Source organism: Puma concolor, chromosome D1 (assembly GCF_028749965.1).
Source record: "Puma concolor isolate L17-30 chromosome D1, mPumCon1.1.hap2, whole genome shotgun sequence".
Taxonomy (NCBI): Eukaryota; Metazoa; Chordata; class Mammalia; order Carnivora; family Felidae; genus Puma; species Puma concolor.
The window spans coordinates 115224088-115246484 of NC_141676.1; the positions used below are offsets into that span (position 1 = coordinate 115224088).

Sequence of the window (22397 nt, forward strand, 5' to 3'; positions counted from 1 at the left end):
GTAACATCTCCATTCACTCAAAATCGAAACGAAGGAACCCTTGCTCGCTGACTCTACTTCCCCACTTCTACTCCAAACTACACGGGGCACCTTCCACACATACCAACCTGACTTTCACACACCGGTCCCTTTTCCTAGGAAGATCCTTCCTCTCCAGCCACGTTGAATTTCTGTTCACTTTTCAAAACTCACATCACACTTCCGCTCTCCTTAACAACTACCACGCACAACAAAGTTACTCACTTCTTCTACACTGTCTCTGCAACTTGCGCATGTTGTCACTGTTACATTCATCACACTGTATTAATAGTTCACGTACGTGACTGGGCCCCTCACTGGTCTGTGAGCTTCCAGAGAACAGAGACTCCGTCATCTCTGCACCCTTAGGACCAGTGCTAGAAAAGGAGGTACTCAACAGACGTCTTCTGCATCCGCAACGCCTGTTTTTAGCACTGTCCCCACTTTGCCGAGGAAACACACTTGAGACATTTCCTCACAGGCAACAAGAAAGAAAGAAACCTCAAAGACTACTCCGGGTTTGAAGCCTAGAGGACAGAAACTGATGGAAGTCAGGAGAAAGATGTAGTTTGGGAAAGAAGAAGAACATTCTGAACATGCTAAATTTTAGCAGGTAACAGAATAACCAACCATCTACCAGTGATCCATTCATTCAACACTGACTGTCTATTAGAAACCATGCCAGGGTAGTCAATAGTGAAGAAAGCACACAGAGCACATGCCCTCACAGAGCCCACTCCCCAAGTAGAAAAGTCTAGTAAAGAAGAGGGAAAGAAAGCTGAAGTGTCGACATAAGCCAGCACTAAAGGCAGTCCTTTGGGACGGGAACCAATAGACACGGTAAGAACAACATAAATGAATATATATACCTGTTCATACACTTGTACCATAGACCCTGCTAAGAGATAGATTTTTGATGAAGAACCCCAAATAGGATGATTCTTCAGATTTTTATATAGAACTGGTTCCAAATATGCTCCATAGATTGTCTGTAATTGCTCTCTTTCTGGGTAACTGAAAAAGGACATATCAGAAAATTATTTTAGAAGAATCAACGTTCTAAATTATTTTAATGTTCACTTACAGCAGTGGTTTTCCCAATGTGCTGCCCTGAGATTTAGACACCAGAGGTTTCCCCGGGGACTAAGGATAGGCTCATGGTCCCTACTCTGACTTCAACCACATTAGACCTCTCTACGTATCTGCTGTGAAACAGAGGGTCCTACCAGAAGATCCCAGTGAAATTACTTAGAAACACAATTATTTGAAAACCATGATCTTTAGAAAAGACAAAAAGGTATATTTTTCTCAAGAAAAAAAGTATTTTGAGTCGAGTAGAGCCTACCCATAGAGCACTAATCCATCTCAGAACCATAAAAGTAGAACTATTCACACAAATGAAATCAACTTGTTTCTCTCAAACCGAAATCTATTTCATTACAGCTTAACTGATGGCTTTAACACTTCTGAAAGTAGAATGTTATAGATGGTTATAGTTTCAATTAGCATGAAAATAAGATTGTGTAGGCCCAATGGAACACAGGACAAGTGCTATAACCATACAGCCCGCAAGTCCCTGGGACAACGATGGGCCGTGGCACTGGATGCACGCGTCAGGGTTAATGCTGCCACGGCGAACGTGACCGACTCCACCTCGTGCACTCTGCATAAAATGGGTACTGCTTTTGTTTTATGAAACCTGTAAAATATTTAATTCTAAAATCGACCATTCAAATTCCTAACACTGATATGATATTTTAGAACAGAAATGATACAAAACAGTTGTGTTTTATTTCTAATATTTACGAAGAGCTGATTAACACCTTCAGTTTAGGAAGGACAGGGAAAAAAATATCAGAACTTAAGTTCTGAGTATTTTTATATTCTTCATTTTGAGGAAATATCATTAATGGATACCTTCAATAAAATTCAAATATATAAGACAGCTCCCCAAAGGAAAAACAATGAAAAACACAGAGATACATACTCCACAGCACAGAGACGGACAATAGAAGTAAATCGGGTGGTAAGCTTATGTCTTCCCAGTCTTCCTCCAGCTGACATGGAAGCCACAATGTGAATATTTTCTAAACCAACCCATTCCAAATTTTCATCATAAAATCCTTGATATGTCAATACCTATTTGAAAATAAATGTATTTTAAATGTTTTATGCTTAGGATTTTTCTAATTCTGATAGAAAATATTTTTGCACGAAATTCAAGTGTTTCCAAATGCAGCCATCATCCTCTATCCAACTCAAGAATTTAAGCTTGAAGAATAATACTCTTGAAGACTAGGTATTCAATTAATGTTAGCTGAATGAGCCTCATTTTAAAAATGTTTTTTCTAATAAACATTAAAAACCAGATGACACTATAAATCTACCAGCAATTATCGGGAAAAAAGTAAAAGAAATCAGGAAAAACATAAGGAAAATATTTTGGTTTTCTTCTATAAATTTTGTATCATATTCTACGGTTACATAGTAAAGCTAAATTTGAACCCACAGAAACAGAATAAACTCTAATGTAGACCTTAGGGCTTCTAATGTGATGGAAACCACACTGACAGAACATATGGTCTCCAACCTTTGCCATTCCACAGGTAAAGACGGAGAGCCATGAGCTGAAGAAGCCAGAGAGGGGCACGAGTCTACCTGTTCTCTGAAGAAGGAATTACGAGAAAAATGAAGCCACAACTCCCCCTAAATCCCACATCCACCCCAGCTTCTGCTTCCCTGCTATTTAGGAATAAAGGACAGGTAATAAGCATAGGGCAAGGCTGTTTTCACTCTTCCTGTCATGTATCACCTCCACGTAATACTAACTTTTACAAGGAAGAAGGTCGAAGAAAGTAGCTTTCTAGGGGCGCCTGGCTGGCTCAGTTGGTGCAGCACGAGACTCTTGATCTCAGGTCGTGAGTTCAAGCCCTGCGTTGGGTGGAGATATTACTTAAAAATAAAAACTTTAAAAAGAAAAAAGATGGCCCTGGAACAAGATCGCTACATGCGTCAGGGGTTGAGTTTCCATTAACATACTGGACAAAACCGGCCCTGAGGAGGAAAGCGGGTTTTCTAAGGAAAGGTAATGAAATTAAGTTGTTTCCAGTTATATCCTAACATTCAAGCAATAAGACCCACCTGTTGTAGGAAAGCAACCAAAGCACTGGTCCCCCACTTATCCAGCTTGGGCAGGTTGAGATCTTTCAAGTACAAAACAAGTCTTTCGCAGTCTTTCGGTCTATACACTCGACCGGTGTTGGTACTGATCACCAGGCAAGTCTGGCTCAGCTTCTGCAGGAGGTGTCGAGGCGTGGTCTGTGCGCTACAGTGAACCGTGGTGATCTGAGTGGACCGGAGCTGGGAAAAGGCGTGTCTCAGCAGCATCCTGGGAGAGGAAGGACATTTGCCTTTGTGTGTTGAACGTGCTCAAATATAACATGCCGCTTATATTCCACATAAAATTCCTCTTTTTATAAATATTGCAGTTTCTAAATTATATATGATGATGTTTACAGGGAAAGTGGTAAACACGGATGTGGCTTAACAAACAGGCAACTTTCTAATTTTTACAATATAAAAAAATACATTTGTATGTTAAAGCACCCTTGAAACTCCTTCAGCAAAAACAAAGTTTACAGAAATAATTTAATTTGATAAAGTATATACAAAAGATACCAACTGGTTCCCTATAGTTGAAGAGTTAAAAAAAAAAAAAAGTACAACGATTTTATAGAATTTTTAAATTCCTACTAAAAATGTGAACCTAATAAGCCATGTCTCTTTTCCTTTCAGAAACTACACTCAGTAGACACGAAAAACAGCTGAATTACACTGATATAAAAGCTATTTTTAAGTAGAAAGCTAACTTCAAGATTCATTTTTTTTTTTTTAACATTTATTTATTATTTTTGGGACAGAGAGAGACAGAGCATGAACGGGGGAGGGGCAGAGAGAGAGGGAGACACAGAATCGGAAACAGGCTCCAGGCTCCGAGCCATCAGCCCAGAGCCCGACGCGGGGCTCGAACTCACGGACCGCGAGATCGTGACCTGGCTGAAGTCGGACGCTTAACCGACTGCGCCACCCAGGCGCCCCAGATTCATTTTTTATAACTAAAGTAAATAATAATGTGTAAATATATCGAAGGGGTTCAGTTTTTGTGGTGATTGTACACTCATTTTCTTTTGAAGACTATCTTCCCAGATCGTTCTCTTTCCCCTAGAAAACACATAACCTGGCAGGAAAAAAAAGATATATTCTTCTCTAATCTAATCTAAAGTCGTATTATTTCTACAAGTAGTGACAATGGAAAGAGTCCTCCATGAAAATGTAAATGCTACTTTAACCAAAAGAAAGGTAACAGGGCTGTGAAACGATTTCACGTGAGGAGAGGAGTACAAATCCACAATATGCACTTCAGTCAACATTTTTCTGCTCTTACCCTTTGCCACATCCTTCTGGTCCTACAAGAATAAATGGCTGTTTAGTATCAGAACTTAACCAGGGTTTGAAATAATCCAGGCCTCGCTGCATGTCAGGAATCTGAATGACGGGGAGAGTTTGGCTGTTGCTGAAATCATCGGCAGTCAAGTTTTCCGGCTTCTTCAGCACATAAGATGCTAGTCGCCCCCGACCTGAGTCATAGTAGGTATCCATCGGTTTGTGAGGGTCTGGAGGAGACTCTCGTGCCCAAGTAAAAACCTTAAGAGGAAAAAGTTGTGATAGATACTCCAACTCCACGAGTATGTGAAATTTTAGTTCTTCAAAGTAAATGTCCCAAAGTCAGTCATCTTAGTTTAACAACAAAAATTTGCTACCAAATATCTCTGATAATTAAGATAACATTTTATGTCAATTATTCTTCTCTAAATCATCACTGAGGCAAAAAATATAAGTCATCTAGTCTGCACATACACCAAGATATAAATACATTCAACTTTTAAATGACGTGGGTTTTTTTTATGTTTATTTTTGAGAAATAGAGAGTGTGAGTGGGGAAGGGGCAGAGGGAGAGGAGGACAGTGGCTCTGAAATATACCTTTAAATTTATTAAGGAAAATATGCTGAATCCATCCTGGCATTTTTAACTGCCAAAACTGTTCTGGTTCAGCACATGGTTAAAAATATGTATTATTCTACAATTAAAAATGATTTAAATAATTATATTTAGTCATATGGCTAAGTAGCCTCAAACATGTCTAACAATAAAGATATGGTCCAAACTACAGCCTGTTAAAACATTACTTTATAAAATTTTAATAAAATCATAAAATATCATAAACTAGTTCAAAGGAGAAAGTAAGTATATATGTTTATATGTACATATCGATAAATGCATTATCATTCTATTGAATGCTTCATTTCAAAAGTAATAGGCTTAGTACAGCTACAAATCACTATATTTTGACAAGTAGGAGTCGATGAAAATTAAAGAAAACACTGACTGAACACATGTGTTAAATATGCATCACCTCTTTGGTGAACTCCAGGCGGGATTTCATGTTCAGGTTTCCACCAAGCCCCCGTATGAGACTAATAACAAACTGCTCATGATTTTTGCATCCACGAAGATGTGACAAACCATTCATCACAGTCCCAACCAAACTGGTTTCAACCACATAGTCATTCTGTTGATTAAAATCCATGGACAGACAAAAAACAAATATTATCATGGAAACCCAGAGATTTACATTCACACATCTTTTCAATTATGATCTTTAAATACATCCCTCCATTCAAGGTGTAGAAAGTTTACATTTGATTCAGTTTATACATATAAATTTTGAAATTAAGATGTAATCATAAAAATGCAATTGTCTATTTCTAGCTTCAAGTGCTAGAGTCCTTAACTAGATATATACTTTACTTCCTAAGTCTGAAGAATATAAAAGTACATCACTGGTCTGAAAATAACAGTCCCTCATAATCTCTTCCTGATAAAGAGGAAGCTAGAGGCAAGGGCTCGATCAAGGACCCTGGACATTAAAGGCTCGTAAAAGTGAACTTAACACAAAAAAACATCTGAAGTTAGCTCTTTACACAGACTTTTAAAATGAAACTTTGGGGTGCAGTGTGTACATGACTTTGATCTGTGGGCCCCTGGGACCCCTGTGTAACTGCCAGAGGTTAAAAGGGGTAAAGGTTCTCACTCATTCAATCTCTAAGTATTTACTGAGACCCAATTATGCATTAGGATGTCCATGTGGTGCTAGGTGTTTTCTTTAAAAAAAAAAAAAAAAAAAAGGTGAATTTCACAGAGAACTTATGTTCCTGTCACTCAAGTCCAGTAGAGAACATGGTCAACAACTTATGGTAAAAGCTACAGAGGAGCAAGGCGCCTGGGTGGCTCAGTTGGTTGAGTGTCCGACTTCAGCTCAGGTCATGATCTCATGGTGCATGGGTTCGAGCCCCGCGTTGGGCTCTGTGCTGATAGTTCAGAGCCTGGAGCCTGCTTTGGAGTCTGTGTTTTCTTCTCTCTTAACCACCACCCCCTCTCCCGCTTGCGCGCGCATACCCATGTGCTCTCTTGCGCTCTCTCTTTCCCCCCCTCTCTCTCCCTCACTCTCAAAAATAAACGCTAAAAAAAATTATCGGTTAAAAAAAAAAAAAAGGCTACAGAGGAGAAGAGAGTAACTCAGAGAGCTTAAGCCTCTTTGTAAAAGGGGACAGTGAAACTGACACCTGAAGGATGAGATCCGCAGGGCATGCAGAGAGGGTAGCATATGCAAATGTAAGCCACCAGTGTGGGTAAGAAATTAAAAGCAGCTTATGCCTGACTAAGCAAAGGAGAGTAAGCTGAAGTCAAAGGGATGAGCAAGGGCCAGAATATACACAAGTGCACAGGCCATGGAAAGGGTGCAAATTTTATTTTCACTACTTATAAGGTGTTTTAAATAAGAGGGTAAAAAGATACAATTTGCATTTTTTTCAAGATCACTCTGCCTGCAAAAGAAATGTTTCTACAAGATTGTATAAATGGAAGGAAGACCAGGAAAAAGGAAAAGATGAGGAGAAATCCAGCTGCCTCAGCCATACTAAGAGTTCTACACTTTAAAGGCAATATATTTATTTCTGCATTGTCTAATTTGCTGAATTAATAGAAGAAAGAAAAACTCTAGTTAAAATCAAATCAGCATTTGGTTGGAATATTCATGACAGTCTAGCTCTCAGAACATGAACACAGTGAACAAAGTACAAAATAAGAAGGAAGGAAGTCTCAACACATAAAAAAAATTTCAAACTGTAACAGGGACCTGACCTCAAAACAATCAGTTTATTTTCTAACTGAATCTTTGGTATATCCACTCTATGGCTTGACCATCTTATCTGGTCATTGTATCTATAGCCACAAAACCCCTACGTACCAATCTGTCCCATCCAGTGTTCTATTTCTGTTTCTAACATCAACAGCATACAAGTGGATGACCTCAAAGTATTTGTCCTAGAGAGCCTTATTAGGCTCTGTATATTCTATATGAATGAAATAACATATCTGCTGAAAAGTTGCTACAAGGGAGGCAGCAGGTATTTAAGGCAGTACATAAACTCTCATTCATTCATTACTCCATGACGGTACTTGGTTCTGGGGATACAATAAAATGTGGTCCTGCCCTCCAAGGGGCTTGGAGTTGAATGCACGCAGTTATACTAGCAAGGAGGAGACCGATCTGTCAGACTGAGGGCTGGAAGGAATGGTCCTCTCCCCGAGGCCTCCAGGAACCCATTCATGTGCGTCTTCTCCTCACAAATCCCTATCCCTCCATCTCATCCTTACAGACAGGAAAGAGACACCGTGAGAAAACTCAAGTGAGATCTCCACTTCTCTGTCATTCTACAATCTTCTACAATGACTACTAAGTCAACTTCAGGTTAACAATCAGATACTTTCAAAAAGTACTTTCAATGCTACCTATTTCCTCTACTTTTTTATATGTTTACATTTTTCATAGAAACAATGACATACAAAAAAAAAAAACTGAAAAAATCGTATAGAATATCGGAAAGCCCTACATTGTCTTCTGTGCACGTCAAACTTCTATTCATGCTTCAAATTCAGAACTAAGTGTTGTCAACTTTTTGAACTCTTCTGGAGGATGGTAACACTCTTTTCATCCTGTTTATTTTTCTAAATCTCATTTTTCTCCATTAGGCAAATCCCTCCCCAAGGAAACAGACTGTCCGATTAATGTCCACCTCTTAAAGTCTTATCTAGTCCTATGCTTGATACGTATACTAGATACCTATTAATTTTTTGAATAAACAGATGTTTTTAATAACATTGTAAATAACTCATCACCCTTTTTCTACTGTAGTATTAACTTGACATAGTTTTTAGCATGAAATATATGCTGGTACTTATTGACAGTGAAATGTAACAGCAAGATGGTTTTACTAGAAACATGAGAGATTCCACTATTCAAGATTTTTAGGTAAGCAGTTCAAGATAGTGTAGGTCAGAGAATTAAAGTGTCTTAAGACTACCATAACAAATTCTCAACAAGATACTAGCAAATCAAATCCAACAGATTAAATAAATTATTCACCATGGTCAAGTGTGATCTATTCCTGGGCTGCTGGGGTGGTTCAATATTTGCAAATCAATCAACGTGCTATACCACAATAAAGGATTGATGAAAACCATATGATCCTGTCAATAGATGCAGAAAAAGCATTTGACAAAATATAGCATCTTTTTTTGATAAAAACCCTCAACAATGTAGGGATAGATGGGACATATATCAACATCATAAAGGCCATATGTGAAAGACCCACAGCTTGTATCATCTTCAATGGGGAAAAAGTGAGAGCCATTGTCAGGAACAAGACAAGGATGTCCACTCCCACAGTTACAATCTACCATACTACTGGAAGTCCTAGCCTCAGCAATTAGACAACAACAACAACAACAAGGCATCCAAATCGCCAAAGAAGTCAAACTTTCACTATTTATAGATGACATGATACTCTACGTAGAAAACCCAAAAGACTCCACAAAAAAACAATTGCTAGAATACATGAACTCAACAAAATTTCAGGATATAAAATCAACATACAGAAACCAGTTGCATTTTTATACACTAATAATGAAGCAGCAAAAAAAAATAAATCAATAAAATAACCAAGGAATTGATCCCATTTGCAACTGCACCAAAAACCATAAGATATCTAGGAACAAACCTATCCAAAGAGGTAGAAGATCTGTACTCTGAAAACTACAGAACACTTATGAGAGAAGTTGAAGAGGACACAAAGAAATGGGAAAACATTCCATGCTCATGGATAGGAAGTACAAATATTGTTAAAATGTCTACACTATCCAAAGCAATCTACACATTCAGTGCAATCCCTAACAAAATAACACCTGCATTCTTCACAGAGCTAGAACAAACAATCCTAAAATCTATATGGAACCAGAAAAGACCCCGAATACCCAAAGCGATCTTGAAAAAGAAAACCAAAGCAGGAGGTATCACAATCCCAGACTTCAAGCTATACTACAAAGCTGTAATCATCAAGAAAGTACAGTACTGGCACAAGAACAGACCGTGAGATCAATGGAACAGAATAGAGAACCCGAAATGGACCCACAACAGTATGTCCAACTAATCTTTGACAAAGCAGGAAAGAATACCCAACAGAATAAAGACAGTCTCTTCAGCAAGTGGTGCTCGGAAAACTGGACAGCGACATGCAGAAGAATGAACCTGGACCACTTTCTTACACCATACACAAAAATAAACTCAAAATGGATGAAGGAAAACCTCTCTGACGTTGGCCTCAGCAAGTTCTTACTTAACATGACTCTGGAGGCAAGGGAAACAAAAGCAAACATGAACTATTGGGACGTCATCAAGATAAAAAACTTCTATACAGTGAAGGAAACAGTCAGCAAAACTATAAGGCAGCCTACAGAATGGGAGAAGATATTTGCAAACGACGTATCTGATAAACGGTTAGTATCCAAAATCTATACAGAACTTATCAAACTCAACACCCAAAAAACAAATAATCCAGTGAAGAAATGGGCAAAAGACACGAATAGACACTTCTCCAAAGAAGACATCCAGATCACCAACTGACACATGAAAAAATGCTCAACATCACTCATCATACAGGAAATACAAATCAAAACCACAATGAGATACCACCTCACACCTGTCAGAACGGCTAACGTTAACAACTCAGGCAACAATAGATGTTGGCGAACATGCAGAGAAAGAGGATCTCTCTTGCACTGCTGGTGGGAATGCAAACTGGTGCAGCCACTCTGGAAAGAAGTATGGAAGTTCCTCAAAAAATTAAAAATAGAACTACCCTATGACCCAGCAATTGCACTACTGGGTATTTACACAAAGGATACAAAAATACTGATTCAGTGGGGTACATGTACCCCAATGTTTATAGCAGCACTATCAACAGTAGCCAAATTATGTAAAGAGCCCATTTCTCCATGGACAGATGAATGGATAAAGAAGATGTGGTGTGTATACACACACACGCACACACACACACATACACAGAGACACAATGGAGTATTACTCAGCCATCAAAACGAATGAAATCTTGCCATTTGAAATGATGTGGATGGAGCTAGTGTATTCTGCTAACAAAATAAGACAGAGAAAGACAAATATCATATGATTTCACTCATATGTGGAATTTAGTAAACAAAACAGATGAATATGTGGGAAGGGGGGAGAGAAGAGGAGGAAACAAACCATAAGAGACTCTGTTTTTTTTATTTCTTTAAGGTATTTATTTATTTATTTATTTATTTATTTATTTATTTATTTATTTGAGGGAGAGAGACCATAAGAGACTCTTAACAAGAGAGAATAAATTGAGGGCTGATGGAGGGAGGTGGGTGAGGGATGGGGACTAAGGAGGGCGCTCGCTGTGATGAGCCCTGGGTGATGTTAAGTGATGAATCATGAATTCTACTCCTGAAACCAATATCACACTGTATGTTAACTGACTAGAAGTTAAATAAAAATTTGAAGGGAAAAAAAGATTACTATAGTAAAAAGTTAAAAGCCAAGACAATGAGCAGGAGAGCAATGAGGACGCCTAGCTGTCCCTGTACCCCACATCCTGGCTGAGCATCACATCTTCATCGTTATTCTTCTTGCCTAAATGGTTAATTATGAAATATTACGGCTAGCTTACCTGCTTCAGAACCCACTGTAAAGCCTTTTCAAAGTAATCTCCAATCCAGCTCTCAAGATTATTCCTATAACTAGGAGGCTGATTCTTCAACCAAGATTTTATCAGAGAATTAACGTCTGTCTCTTCATCGCTGAAATAGATTAACAAACATGTAAGAAATTATTTAGGAAGACAATGTCAGTGTGTTTTCAAAATAAACTCCTGCTCCAATAAACATTATTCTACAGGTATTGTATCTGCTTATATATGAGACTTGATTTTAATTATTTCTATATGTATATGTGTGTGTATATTAGTGATATATGTACACACACACATATGTATACGTATATACATATGTCATTTTCTGTAAAATAAAGCAAATAAATTTCATCAATATTATAAACACAAATTAAAGAGGAATTACATACACGCAGGTTAGCCAAAACCTGATCTAAATCCTTAGGAACAAAGAAACAGAGAATCCCAAGTCCCATCCCAGACTTAGTGGAACAAAATCTCCACTCTAACAAAATTCCTGGGTGATTCAAACACACAACAGAGTTCAAGGACACCTGTACCTTAATGCAGATCTTTAAAAATATTTTTTCTTCTTCTCTATCCCAAAAAAGGCCAACTACCTAAATTCTCATGCCACTAATTAAAACTCAAAGATCTTCCCGAAGTAAAATAGGATTCTTTTAGCAAAGCACCTAACTGTATGTCACATCCAATGAATTAAATTAAATTTAACACTAACATCTTATTCAAAACTATAGCTTAAATAACTATAAAAAATGATGGCAAACACAACTGCTAGATTAATAATTTTAGAATTGACAAGGGCTCAATATTTTGCCATTCCCTGCAATGTTGATGTTCTCATATGCGACTACTGTACATGATTTCTAAAATCAGCTTATTCTTCATATTTGTTCTTCAAGCCTCTTCCAAACATGCTGAGGAAGAAAGAAAACATTAAGTGAAGAGGTTTCCAGTTGTGAAACAAAAGGCTGCACCACAGGGCCTATTCATCCTAGGTTAGCCCTAAAATTCTATCAATCTAAGATCTATGATAAAAATATTGCTACTTAGTTTTAGATTATTAGCCTCTAGCTCATATCTAGTATGTTCACTTCTTTGCACTTAGTTCTAACATTTAAACAAAGGAATAGTGGGGCAACTGGGGGGCTCACTCAGTTGGGCATCCAACTCTTGGTTTCAGGTCAGATCATGACTTCACAGTCATGAGTTCGAGCCCCAAGTCGGCCTCTACAGTGACAGGACAGAGCCTGCTGGGGATTCTCTCCCTGTCTTTTTCTCTCTGGCCCTCCCCTACATGTACTCTCTCTCAAAATAAATAAACTTTAAAAAAAAAAAGAGGGACAATACTTTTAAAAAACGGGAGGGAAGGCGCCTGGGTGGCTCAGTCGGTTGAGCATGTGACTTGGTTTCAGCTCAGGTCATTATCTTGTAGTTTCATGAGTTCGAGCTCCACGTTGGTAGTTCAGAGCCCGCTGATAGTTCAGAGCCCGCTTGGGACTCTCTCTCTCCCTCTCTCTCTGCCCACCCCCCATTCATGCCGTCTCTGTCTCTTTAAGAAATAAACTTTAAAAAAAAAGAGAAAACAAAACCAATTACTTTTTCACTTAAGCAAACAAAAATATTTAATAACTGTACTATGCCTGAACTGCTCAAACAATTTAACTGCAATAAAACAGAAACTCTCTGAATGAATTAAAACCCAGTAAGAAAAGAAGCTAATCAAAAATGAGGAAAATGCATATTTATATACTATTCATACAACACTTACTTCACTTAGCTATGAAACCAAACTAATAACTGAAGAATATCCTAATATAATACTCGCAAATGCCTTATGGTTTACCTAAGAAAGATCATGCCCATTCTAGATATTGTGGCTGGCGAGGCACAACTTAAATCATGAGTTTCGAACACAAAGTTAACATTTGGGCCGAACTGAATCCTTTCTCCACTGGGCATAGTGAGGAGTCGATTGTCATCCAGAACAGAATTCAGAGATTCTATCCATTCAGGGTCAATATCGCCGTCACATATTATCCATGAGCTGACATCTGTTTTCCAAACAAAAAAGAGGTAAAACACAAATACGTGCAGTGATGACAATTAAAAATAAGCAATAAAATAATTATCTTCTTCTTTAGAAGTAATGTCCAGGAAGTGTGATTTTATATTACTGCGCCAGAACACCAGGAGCACAAGTTGAACAAGCTGATATTTTCCACGTGAATCTGCACTACAAACGTCCTGGAGGCTGAACACCCACAGGAAGTCCTGGCTCAGGTGGCCAGAGACCTGGTTACGTACCGTGTGGTAACGTTCTACTCACCCACCAACACACAGAACTGGAATCTCGCTAAACACAAGATGGTGTGCAAGACTTGGGGATCACCCGCCCCATGACCTTGGCACATATTGTCCACACCCTTGTCTTCCGCCACGTCCTAAGAATGTATGAGTGCTTGCTACGTCACATCTCTTGTAGAAAATACAGGAAGTCCATTTTTAGCATCCTACCTGAGAAATACAAAACTCACCTGATTTCTTTGGTATATAAAAAGGTGACCTCAAAGGGGAGAAGCAGCGCTGTGTACAGAGGTCTTTTTAGAGACAAACCTTTTTTTTTTATCCATCCTTCCTAAACTGAGAGCAGTTTCAACTTGAACTTGGACATTTGAAACCGTCAAAGAAGAAACTATCACCAATGAAAGTGTGAAAAGTAAATACAGGCAATGTCTGGATTTGCCCCAGTGTGATATTATTAACTACAGTGAAAATGAAAAACCTCACTGAAATCTCTTCTAGTGTCACAGAGTTCTAAACGTTTCACTCATGGGCTTAGAAAAACAACTGTTAATTACAATCTAACAAAAACTGGAGAGTCTTCTCAGACCCTGGCCAAAAATTCTTTTAAAGATCAAGCCAGACATTTGAGACCAGGAAGTCTACAGTTTTACGACTTAAATTTTCAAAATTATTCAAAGCACTGTATTGAAATTAATGAGTGAAAAGTGTTCACATACACACACACAACCAATTTTAATCCCAAATAAAAATTTGTCATCTTGCTTATTTATGAGGCACTAAGTAATGCATCAACCCAGCAAAGATTTTATTTTTTTTTCAGTATATTAATGTAGTTGTGAATCACACGTCACCCAGACTACTCTGAGTTTCTATTCTAACGGAAGCTCCTATAGTGTGGAGATCAACATGACAGCACATGTTGAGTCCCTCTGAAATAAAATACCAAACAACATCGTTTACAAGGCAGTTTATGGTCACATGTAAGACTTGAGAGGGACAGCAGTAAAGACAATTCTATCATCCTCTAAAAATCATGAAGTAGAACAAGGAGTCACAGGACACGGACCAACCTTGAGGTTCCCGAACGACTTGGCGAGCGCTGTTTGTCAAAACGCCGTCCGACCATTCCCGTGTGTCCATGTCAATGTGGCCTAACAGCTGATGTCTAGGCATGGCTTTGGGGTTCATGGTGTACTGTTTCACCACTCTGCCAATTCTACAAAGTGCTGCCCTTAACATCCTCCAAAGGGTTGACTTTCCAGCACCACTTGGACCAACAATGACCACTCCCATCCTCTGGCGTAACTGCTCATATAATTCTAAAGCCTTCTTGATCTAGTAGAAAGGAGACATGTTTGAATATGGCTAATAGAACATAATCATGCACAGTCCTGTTCTCACTCTCTAGCAACTGTCCTATTCCAAACACATAAAATTAAGTCTTTGATTTCTTCAGTGTAAGATACAGCCTTAAATAAGAGTACACCTAAATAAATCTGAACACATTTGCAGGGTCATCTTTAAATCCAGTATTTCTTTAAAAGAAACAAGTATGCTTCCCAAGTCATTGGACAATACAATATGTTCATTATTTTCTTCACTCATTCATTCAAATATATTCATTATTTTATTCACTTGCTGATGCATTCATTTATGTCCTATATCTCTCAAAAAAAAAAAAAGGGAGATAAAACCTGAGGGAAAAATGTTCATTTTGAACACACACTTGCGCTACATACAAAAGCTACTAAAAAGAATTTCTCCTAAGAAATCATCAAAGTAGGGGCGCCTGGGTGGCGCAGTCGGTTAAGCATCCGACTTCAGCCAGGTCACGATCTCGCGGTCCGTGGGTTCAAGCCCCACATCGGGCTCTGGGCTGATGGCTCAGAGCCTGGAGCCTATTTCCGATTCTGTGTCTCCCTCTCTCTCTGCCCCTCCCCCGTTCATGCTCTGTCTCTCTCTGTCCCAAAAATAAATAAATGTTGAAAAAAAAAAAAAAAAAGAAATCATCAAAGTAAAACATCAGAAGTAATGTAATCAATTATCAAAAATATGCATGATGGTCTATTATATGCCAGGCTGGGGCACCTGGTGGGTGAGTCAGTTAAGCATCCAACTTCAGCTCATGTCATAATCTCACAGTTTGTGGGTTCGAGTCCCACGTCGGGCTCTGTGCTGACAGTTCGGAGCCCGGAGCCTGCTTCAGATTCTGTGTGTCCCACTCTCACTCCCTCTCTCTGCCCCTCCCCTGCTCATGCGCTCTCGCTCTCTCTCTCTCTCTCAACTGAATAAACATTAAAAAAAAAAAAAATGTAGGGGTACCCGGGTGGCTCAGTCAGTTAAATGCCCAACTTCAGGTCAGGTCATGATATCACAGTTCGTGAGTTCGAACCCCATATCAGGCTCTGTGCTGACAGCTCGGAGCCTGGAGTCTGCTTCGGATTCTGTGTCTCCCTCTCTCTCTGCCCCTCCCCCTCGCACTCAGTCTCTGCCTCTCAAAAATAAACAAACGTTAAAACAATGACTTATTATGTGCCAGGCTCTGTAACAGGCACTAGGAGTAAAATACTGAGTGAAAAGAGACATGGATTCCACCTTCCATGAACACTAATATCTGGTGGGGAAAATCAGTATTAGTCAAACATACAATTAAGCATTAATAAGTACACATAAAGAAGTAATGAAAATACTCAGCAAGGAAACCTAATGTGGACTCAAAGATCAGGGAAGGCTTCCCTGAGTTAGCAAGATTAAAATGGACAGATAAGGGGCGCCTGGGTGGCTCAGTCAGTTGAGCGTCCGACTTCAGCTCAGGTCACAGTCTCACGGTCTGTGAGTTCAAGCCCCGCGTGAGGCTCTGTGCTGACAGCCTGGAGCCTGGAGCCCCGAGCCTGCTTTGGATTCTGTGTCTCCCTCTCTCTCTGCCCCTCCCCTGTTCATGCTCTGTCTGTCTCTGTCTCAAAAATAAAGAAACATTAAAAAAAATTTTTAAAAACAATAAAACAAAATGGACAGATAAAAGATAAAGATTATTAATAAGGAAGTAGCCAAAAGAAAGGATCAACATATTATAAAATATTGACAGGTACCTGATTTGGTATGATTTCATAATTGGCTTCCTCGAAGACATGCTGTAACGCAGACCTGAGCTCATCATATTCTACTTCTTTAAAGTCGATCCCAGGAAATACATCTTTAATCAGTGCATCAAACCGTGCGCAATCAGCAAATGTAAACTTTGACATTGTATTAAGCCTCAATGCTTGTACCACAATATGACTTTCATCAACTAGAGAAAAAGTTTCATTTTAAAATGGTTAGTTACTGACTTCAGAAAGTTTCAATGACTGTAAAACAGTCGTTGAGAGCTGTGATACGCATTATTAGTTATGACATAGATGTGCAAGAACCTAGAAACAGTTAAAGCCACATGCTACCACGGGAACTGGCATGCTCACCTTACTTACTGTCTTGTCTGCTGAGAAATAAAGATCCCTAGGTACAGCTCGGGACTCTCTTTCGCAGAACTTGAGTCCCAGCATTGCCAGACTTTAATCAATAATAAAAATCACAATCACTTATATTTGTATAAAACTTTACCATTTGTATGTGATCCTTATAATAACTGCATCAAGTAAGGGGGTATTGCCATTTTTACTCTGATTTTATCTAGGAGAATAACGAATCTCTAAGGGATCAAGCGATATACCTGCGAAGGCACAGCAGTATTAGAGCTGGGATTCACACCCAGACCAATGCATTCCAGACCCAAGTGCCTCCAAATATACCAGAACTGCCCCCCCTCCCCAGAGATATTAAGTCCCGAGACTAACAACTAACAAACTGAGCAATAATTTTTAATCAGCCTTACTCAGAACTGTTTACAAATCCATCCCTTAAACAAATACAAATGCTAATATCATTGTTAGACTCTTATTTTTTCAAGGATAATAATTAGCTGCAGATTGATAACACATATCTATGAAGGCAAGAAACTATCTTTTAAAGTCCGATATTTCTCCAAAATTGCTTAATATTCCCATATTTAACTGTAGGCAAAGAGGCATGGCCATACTGGAGTTTAAGCACTGAACTCGTTAATAAGCCATTTTGATTACTACAGGTATGGTTTCAACATTTCTCAACAATCAGCAGAGACAGACAACAGAAAAACAGTAATTTAAGCAACTCACCAAATGACTATCTTCCCTGGCAAATGCCAACCCAATAATAAAGCTAAAGCAACTTTCTTTTCTAATATGTAGACTCTGATCATTTTAAGTCCAAATAGATAATTTCACATGGTCCCTTTTTCTATGTTGTCTTATTTTCAGTGTTTTAACTTAGTTTTACTGGCATCTGAAGAGCTGAATATTCAGCCTTTCATGAAAGCACACATCCATGGGTGAGGGGGAATAATTTATTTTATGTAAATGGGAAAAAAAGGTGGTAAAGTACAATAAAATATCATGAGTTCAAACTGATGCGAATAGATGATATAATAAATACATAAATAGGGAAGAGACAAATCTTACAGAAGAGTTTCAAATAATATTTTCAAATACTCCTTGAGCTAAAGGATCAAGTTTAGTCCTTGCCACCCCACTTAGAAGGTGAGCCACACTCAGTAACCAGCTTCTAAAGAGTACGGGAGGGAAAGTGGGAAACAGTTACTGTACAGTTACTATCACACTGGAGAAACCTGGCAAATACCACCACAATACTCAATGAAGGTGAACATCACCAGTGATGTCATGTGGTCATTGTGTACCCACGGATAGGATGTGATGTGATGTGACAGGCCCTTCACTCTCTGCTCTTCCTTCCAAATGTGGACAACCAGGTCTAATCATGAGAAAAACATCACAAAAAAACCCAGACTGAGGAAGAGTCTACATGACATGTGACCAGTACTCTTAACGAATGCGAGGGTCGTGGAAACAAAACACAAGGGGAAACGGTCACAGGGCCGAGGAGACTAAGGAGACATGATGACTAAATGCACCCTAGATCCGATCCTCAAACACAAAGAGGACATTAATGATTAAACGGGTGAAATCCACATGAAGTCTGGACGTTAGTTAATATTAATACACGAGCCTCAGTTTCCAAGTATAGACAAATGTACCACAGTAAATAAGACGAAACAATGGGATGCTACCTTTGCAACTTCACTGTAAAATTATTTTAAGGCTAAAAGGGTTTTTTTTCGGTAATCTTAAGATTTTTTTAAAGGGCAATTTTGTTTGGTATACTATCTCTTTGAAAGAGAAAATCATCCCAGAGCCCCTGGTTGGCTCAGTTGGTTGAGCGCCCAACTCTTGGTTTCAGCTCAAGTTATGATCTCACATTTTGTGAGTTCGAGCCCCGTGTCGGGCTCTGTGCTGACAGCATGGAGCCTGCTTAGGATTCTCTCTCTCTCCCTCTCTCTCTCTGCCTCTTCCCTGCTCACACACACTCTCACTCTCAAATAATAAACTCGAAAAAAGAAAAAAAAGAAAAAAAGAAAATCCCTATGTGTTTCTATGGTTTCTGTTCTCATTTTCAGACCAGTGAAATTCTCAGGCTCTGCTCCAGACCTACAGAATCAGGAAGCTGGGAGTAAGGGTCCAACACCAGTGTTTTAACAAGTTTCTAGGTGATTCTACCACACATCAAAGGCCGAGAAGTGGACTAGATGATTCTTCTATATATCACAACTATTTAGTATCTAATGCACATTTAAAAGTTAAGGACACTGGGTAAGAACTAGAGAAAATGTGAATGAAGTATGGACTTTGCTGAAAAAATAACCTCTCAATATCGTTCCACTAGTTGCAATAAATGTAGCACACTAACGTAAGATGTTAACAACAGGAGAAACGGGGCCAGGTTTTCAAAACCATCTTTACCGTATTTATAGCTTTTCCGTAAATCTAAAACTATTCCAAATTAAAGTTTATTTTAAAAACTAAGATCGCGGGGGCGCCTGGGTGGCGCAGTCGGTTAAGCGTCCGACTTCAGCCAGGTCACGATCTCGCGGTCCGTGAGTTCGAGCCCCGCGTCGGGCTCTGGGCTGATGGCTCAGAGCCTGGAGCCTGTTTCCGATTCTGTGTCTCCCTCTCTCTCTGCCCCTCCCCCGTTCATGCTCTGTCTCTCTCTGTCCCAAAAATAAATAAACGTTGAAAAAAAAAAAAAAATTAAAAACTAAGATCGCATCTGAATCGCAGACCTTACCTTTGTGTTTCCCGCCGGCTCTCTGCAGCTGTCTAAGAAGGCCTCCGCTTCCTCGAAGAACCGTCTTCAAGGCTCTCAGACCCCAGTCGTAATGCTGCTGAGGTGTCAAAAGTTCCCTTAAAGAGACACGGAAATCACAAAGCAATGACAGCCAGAAATTACTTTTTCATTGTATTTGAAGAGGTAACCACTGACACATAGAAATGGGTACTGATACTCCATTAATCTATACAAAGGAGCCATCACAGAAAACGATCACTCCCAAGGATCAGGACAACCGTGTCATGACCTGGCCAATCACCTTCATGAAGACACTAAATGACAAGTGCCTATCACCTTTACTCCTAAACTCTCTACTCCAGCCCTGTGGCCCTCAGTTTCTGGCACTCCAGTTGTCTCGTAAGTAACGTGAACAGAATGTTAGGATGCCCAGAGAAGCCAGAAGCCCACCGCTATTACTAGAAATACGACACGAGAAAAACTGGAGGACTCTCTCCAAAGGACAGGTTTTAAGGAGTCTGCTGATTTGTTCAATTAGCATCGTTTAGCTGGAGCGCCCCAGTGAAGACATTTTTGCAGAAAGGAAGTCAGGTCAAATTGATAGCATTGAAGGAACAAGTAGTTTTCAGTGAGATGTGTCCTTATTCAAACTAAAATCTTCCCTATTGACACCTTAAGTGCAATACAATCGCCAATATGCAAATCACTGACAAACGTGAAAAATGGTCATAATCAACCATCGGAACCAAAAATCATAAAAATATTTAACACGGGAAAACTCACCTGGATAGATTGAAGATAGCTACCACTTTTCTGCCCAGGACTTTGGCCTCTTTGAAGCCCTCCGAATAGAGAACGACCTCAGCGATAAGCTCGTTGTCTGGGCGGGACATGGCAACCGGCCTGAAAAGCTGTTTAAGATTATCAGGCAGCTTCTGTCTTCCTCCGTAACCTTTTCCAGCAGGATTCATGGTGATAAAAATCCCAGAATTTGAATTGATTTCCACCTGAAATATTAATTTACAATATGGGCACCAAGTATCTGTAACTATAAATATAAAATACACTGCCAACAGATTTTTATTGTGCATACTTCGACACACAGATCTTAGAACTCGGCAAAAGGTAAACGCTAATAAGCTAAGGATCTCCCTGCTCGACATACAATAACCGCCTTAAGAACAGCGGCATTTACAGAGGCCCTTTATAATCAGTTCTGTGAGGCCGGAATTTCGGAGGTGGTGACTCGCTTGCCCATCTGCTCCTGTCTGTGTTTACCACAAGCCTCCTTGTATCGGGAGACAACACAACTCTGACCTAAAGTAAGTAACGGTTTCTGTCCTCCTGCAGCTTACGGTCTACGAGCAATCACGGTATGATCGAGGCTGTGGCAGGGCAGGGCAGGGCAGTGTATCATGAGAGCACCTAGCAGGAGCGTTTTCCACAGCACACTTAAAGCGAAATCAGAGTGTAGACAGTGAATGGGCAATTAGGTAGAAACACCTGGAGTAAGAAAATCTGGCTATAAAGGAGACAAAACAGGAAGAGCAATGAATGGACAGGTAAGTGAGGGGAAGGTCTGCTTGTGTGTTCATTACATCAAACATTATAGTATTATTACACGACATACGTTATTAAAGAGGACAAGATGCAGTGGTGTTAAAGGCCAGTGATGAGCGGGCAGAGGAGGGAGGGCTAAGTCCTCAATACAGAGGACACAGGGACACGGCCCCAGCAAGTGGGCAGGTTAGTGTGGACCGGGAACAAGGACAACCCTTTCTTTGTAAGAGGAGGAGAGGAGAAAACACACTCAGTGCGGAAGAAAGTCAGCTGTGACGGCACAAAGGTAGAAACGTAATAGTTTCTCGTTTCCTCATGAAGAGTTTAAGCAACACGTGAGTAAGCTGTTACTAAATGAGAACCGCAATTCCTTCCTTGCCCTGCCCTGAGAAACCTGTGCTGTGAAGACACTATGTGGCTCAGCGGGTAACTTCACAGCTAACTTCCAGTGTTGTCAGCGCTACACTTCCATACACAGATGCTCACACTCTCCTGACAGGAGTGTGGATCTCCTCTGGGGAAAAGTGAGGAACAGAAAAACAGCTAAGTGCTTACTGTTCTAAGATGCATACAGAATAGTAATTAAAGGGGCACCTGGGTGGCTCAGTCGGTTAAGCGTCCGACTTCGGCTCAAGTCATGATCTCATGGTTCATGGGTTCGAGCCTGCATCGGGCTCTGTGCTGACAGCTCAGAACCTGCAACCTGCTTCAGATTCTGTGTCTCCCTCTCTCACTCTCTGCCCCTCTCCCACTCATGCTCTCTATCAAAAATAAATGAACATTTAAAAAAATCTTTAAAAAAAAAAAGACTAGTGATTAAAAACATGCGCTTCCAAATTAGACCCGAGTTCAATTCGCAGCCCCACTGCTTTCTCCCGACTCACCAAGCTCTGCTTCCCCATCCATAAAGAAGAAAAGCACAACAGTACCCATGTGGAAGGGTTACCAGCATGAAGTGAGAGCATACACAGGAGCACTAGGGTGCCAGCCCGGGGTGCCAGCCCAGGGTAAGTGCCCAGTAAACGGTAGCAGCATTCCCACAAACACGCAGCACTCGAAGTCTGAAGGTGAATGGTGAGGTGCGACCAAAATAGGGTGAGAAACCT

The 22397-nt window shown here is 39.8% G+C and overlaps 1 protein-coding gene across 2 annotated transcripts in view; it reads right to left on the minus strand.

Annotated features, from left to right (window-relative positions):
- The window catches only part of DYNC2H1 (dynein cytoplasmic 2 heavy chain 1), a 341612-nt gene that overhangs the window by 256409 nt on the left and 62806 nt on the right, over positions 1 to 22397 (minus strand). For both annotated transcript variants that reach the window (XM_086679269.1, XM_086679270.1), the window contains exons 35-45: positions 20515 to 20738; positions 19732 to 19847; positions 16605 to 16804; positions 14586 to 14850; positions 13055 to 13262; positions 11188 to 11317; positions 5493 to 5648; positions 4463 to 4722; positions 3160 to 3406; positions 2006 to 2157; positions 888 to 1032 (exon numbers count right to left, since the gene is read on the minus strand). In XM_086679269.1, coding sequence (XP_086535395.1) covers positions 888 to 1032; positions 2006 to 2157; positions 3160 to 3406; positions 4463 to 4722; positions 5493 to 5648; positions 11188 to 11317; positions 13055 to 13262; positions 14586 to 14850; positions 16605 to 16804; positions 19732 to 19847; positions 20515 to 20738 — 2103 coding nt within the window. The remainder of the gene's footprint in view (positions 1 to 887; positions 1033 to 2005; positions 2158 to 3159; positions 3407 to 4462; positions 4723 to 5492; positions 5649 to 11187; positions 11318 to 13054; positions 13263 to 14585; positions 14851 to 16604; positions 16805 to 19731; positions 19848 to 20514; positions 20739 to 22397) is intronic.